This window comes from Octodon degus, unplaced genomic scaffold (assembly GCF_000260255.1).
Source record: "Octodon degus isolate 3935 unplaced genomic scaffold, OctDeg1.0 scaffold00024, whole genome shotgun sequence".
Classification (NCBI taxonomy): domain Eukaryota; kingdom Metazoa; phylum Chordata; class Mammalia; order Rodentia; family Octodontidae; genus Octodon; species Octodon degus.
In genome coordinates, this window is record NW_004524600.1 from 10,228,170 (window position 1) to 10,231,866 (window position 3,697).

General features: G+C 49.2%; 1 protein-coding gene across 1 annotated transcript in view; it reads right to left on the reverse strand.

Annotated features, from left to right (window-relative positions):
- The window catches only part of Map7 (microtubule associated protein 7), a 181,811-nt gene extending 181,701 nt beyond the window's left edge, over nt 1-110 (reverse strand). Inside the window, exon 1 of the mRNA XM_023712236.1 lies at nt 2-110. Within this exon, the coding sequence (XP_023568004.1) occupies nt 2-68 (67 nt within the window). The 5' untranslated portion in view covers nt 69-110. The remainder of the gene's footprint in view (nt 1) is intronic.
- Between the last annotated feature and the right edge of the window lie 3,587 nt (nt 111-3,697).

Here is a 3,697-nt window from a genome sequence, read left to right on the forward strand (position 1 = left end):
CCTGCTTCGCTGTGCGCAGCGCCATCGCCGCCCGTGTGGCCGTCGCCGCCAGCTCCCAGCTCCGCCATGGTGCTCCGATGACGCGCCCGAGAGCCGCTCCGCCCTCTTCCTCGCCGCGCTCCGGCCGGCCCCCGCCCGCCCCCTCCTTCCCTCCTTCCCTCCTTCCCTCCTTCCCTCCTTCCCTCCTTCCCTCCCTCCCTCCTGGCCGGCGGCGCACACAGGTGAGCGGCGAGAGGGGCGGACGCAGGGCGCCGGCGAAGAGCGCCTGCCCGACGCTACAGCCCGGGCTTGGCGCGCCCCCTGGCGGGCAGGTGCAGCGTTGCCGTCGCGCAGACCCACCGTGCCTAGCGTTCGCGGGGAGCCGGCACCTGGCACGCTGCAGCAGCTGCTAGAGCGCTGCAGGGGCGTCCGCGAGGCTTGGCGGCGCTGCCTAGAGCTTGGGACCAGAGACCGAGATCAGCCCTGGTACGCTGAGGGCACGGGGACGCGCTGTTCTCCAAACTCCGAAGCCCCCAGGTCCGCGCTGGCTTCTTTGGGGCTGGAACTCGTAGGGTGGTCGCCAAAGAATCTGATGCCACGTGATGAGGCCGCACTCACGGGCTGGATTGCACGCTACGAGCTGGGCTTATGTGGGGTTTGCGGTGAGCGGATCTGATAAGCCCCGAGGTGGTGAAATTTGTGCCTACTGTTGTGTCTTTTGTTATTATTCTTGGTTTCTGATTAGTAAACTACCTTGCAACCGCAGGCTTGCTCTTGAAAACTAGGAATAAAAGCCATAGGCAACATTTTTGTTTGTTTTTTGTTTTGTTTTTAAGAAACAGATTGGCCGAGGAGTAATCAATTTCTGTCCTAACAGACAAATAAATGATCAGCAACAAAATGCTGAGAAAAACATGAGCAAGCTACATAAATGGAAACACAAGAAACAAGAATTGTGCAGCTCTCTGTTCTGCCTGGTGACACAGAAATGCACTCCCACACGCACGGCTGTCTGGGCAGCTCCAGCCAGCGCTCAACAGTGTCAGGCCCTTTCAGGGACCGCAGCAGAACGCACTGGCCCTGGAGAGTGGCTGAGGACAGCTGTATTTCCTGCCAGGGCAACCAGTCTCACAGCCCTTACATGTGAAACCTGCCGCTTTGAGCTCAGGAGTGGACTATTTTTATTTGGGCTAACCAGTAGGTTTCTTGACCAATTAGATAGAAATTTTGATTAAGGATTACTTCCCTTGTGCTCTATGGCTATAGTTTTCTCCTGTAGTACCATTTCTGCGAAAACAACAAACTTAGTTGGCAATGTGGGATTTCTAAATTATTTTCAAATCAACTCCACCAGACTTCTAATCATTAAAAACAAAGCACCAGGTGCACGGAGGTGGCTTAACTTTGGGCCTTGGAATGGTACTTTTTGTTAGGTTAAACCAGGGTCTAAGAGATTTAAGACATTTTTTTTTTTTTTTTTAGAACCAGGATTGAACTCAGGCCCTTATGCTTGCCAGGGAAGCGCTTACTCCACTGAGCCATCTCCCCAGCCCAGTTTAAGACACTTTGGAAGACAACTGAATTTCGAGTTGGGCTCTTTGGCAGGATCATGTACAGAAAAGTGGTAGTTTTAGCCTTTTAATTCCTTTTTGCTTTTCCTTTCTGCAGTATTGAAGGTCAAACCCAGGTCACACACATAAATAGACAAGCAGTGTACTGTTGAGTAACCCCGTGAGTTCTTTTTTGAACAATAACCAAGTTGATATATTGTATATATGTAGGTTGTTTCGTTTCATTTGGTTTGGTGTGTTTATCTGTTCTTCCATTCTTTGGATAATTTATGTTTCAGTCTACAAGCGAAACAAAAATAAATGGGACAAGGAACACACCAAAATGTGCACTTAGGTTCTGTGCCTGTTCGAAACCCCGGGGTGGTATCTGCAGCAGGGGGGGCTGGGGCCGGCGATGCGGAGAATGGCTGGCAGCTGGTGAATGTCAAACACCATCGCGTTGTACTTCTTGTACTTCGCCTGGGACACAGAAGCCATCTGCCTTGGGCTCCCACGTCCATCTCAGAATCTCCCCAAATCTTCTCGGTTCCCTGTTCCAGGGGAGAAGCTGGACCTCCTCACACCATCTGCCTCCTTCAAAGAAGATTCTTCTTCTCTTGACTCCTCAACGTCTCTCTGCCCAGGGGCTCTACCCCAACATTCACAACTTTTTGATTCTGAAAATTTCTCGCCTTGACTTTCCACCCTCCCAGAGTCACTTTCATACCGTTTGTTCACCACAGACTCTGGTGGTATTTTTTTTTGAACAAGCTATGTAATTTTTCTTAGCTATAAAAACTTTCCAAGTTACAAAACCAAGTTGCTTTTTCACTCTTTTGTCTCCTTAGACTTTCTGCAGACTTGATCCTGCATCATATTCTTCTTGGTCCAACACTGGCCTGGTTTTTCTCATTCCTCTGTGGCCAGTATTTTTTTTTCCCCTTTGTTGATTTTGATCGTCTTCCGTCCTGAGATCTTCACCTTCCCCAAATTTTAGGACACCGTCTTCATACTTCTCTTTCTCACAGCTCTTATTTACTAATAACTGCATCTCGACGGCTCCAACATCTAGAGCACAGAGCCTTCCCTGGGTCTGCACCTCCTCCAGCATTCTCCACAGCCTCTGTGGCTCCATCACAATGCCATCACAAATTTAATTCGGCTTCCTCTCCAGATTTCCCACCTTTGAACTCTTCTTCACAGGCCCAGCGTCTGTCCTTTCCTCTCTCATCATCGCTGCCCACAGTCCCCAATCTTTCATTTAATTCTCGTGCCCCTCTTGCTTCTTATGGAATTCTCATTCACATCAGTTCTTCCTAGTTTATGTCACCAGATGAATTTTTTGGGAGGAGGGTACTGGGAACCGATCTCAGGACCTTGTGTATTTCTAGCCAATAAGTTGTTTCTTTTCTCCAGAATACCCTCCAAATCCCCTTTCTAGCCTTTATTCTGGGAGCTCTCTGCCTGCCTTCATACCCTGTCCTGACGTATTTAATAATGCCCTTCTCCAAGTCCCAGGTTAGGGTCCTTCTCCTCCATGAAGGATGCGCAAGTGGGGACTGTCCACTGACCCTCCCAGGGGGTGCTGCCTGCCACTCGTCCAACATTTAGCACACCACCACGTGGGGCTCACTGCAAACCTGTGCCTTCCATCTGATGTACATGTTTAGTGGTAGGACTCTTCTGCTTGTCTGCAGGTTTTCTATGTAGCCTGGAACCATTAATCATTTTATTTTCCCACCGTCGCAGATGTCCCAGCTGATGTCACATGAACACCTGCGTTCCGATTGTGGTGGGCATCGTGTGTTCCTCTCCTCTCTGCCACAGTGCTGCCCACACAGTAGTAGGCTTTCAGGTGGGTGAACAGTAATTTCTCATTGCCAAACTCCTTGGGTGGTAGCTTCCTTTGTGCCATTCAATGACAGACAAAAATGTAGTTCAAGAGACTGGGCGTGGTAGCGCGCACCTGTAATCCCAGCTCTTGGGACAGGATCATTATGAGTCTGATTTGTGCAGTGAGACCCTCTAGACTCCATACTAAATACATAAAAATAAAATATTGAGAAATTATCAATAAAGTGAAAAGGCAACCTACAAATTTGGAAAAAATCATGACAAATAAGTACTCAGACAAGGGTCTGCTCTCTAGAATCTATAAAGAACTAAAA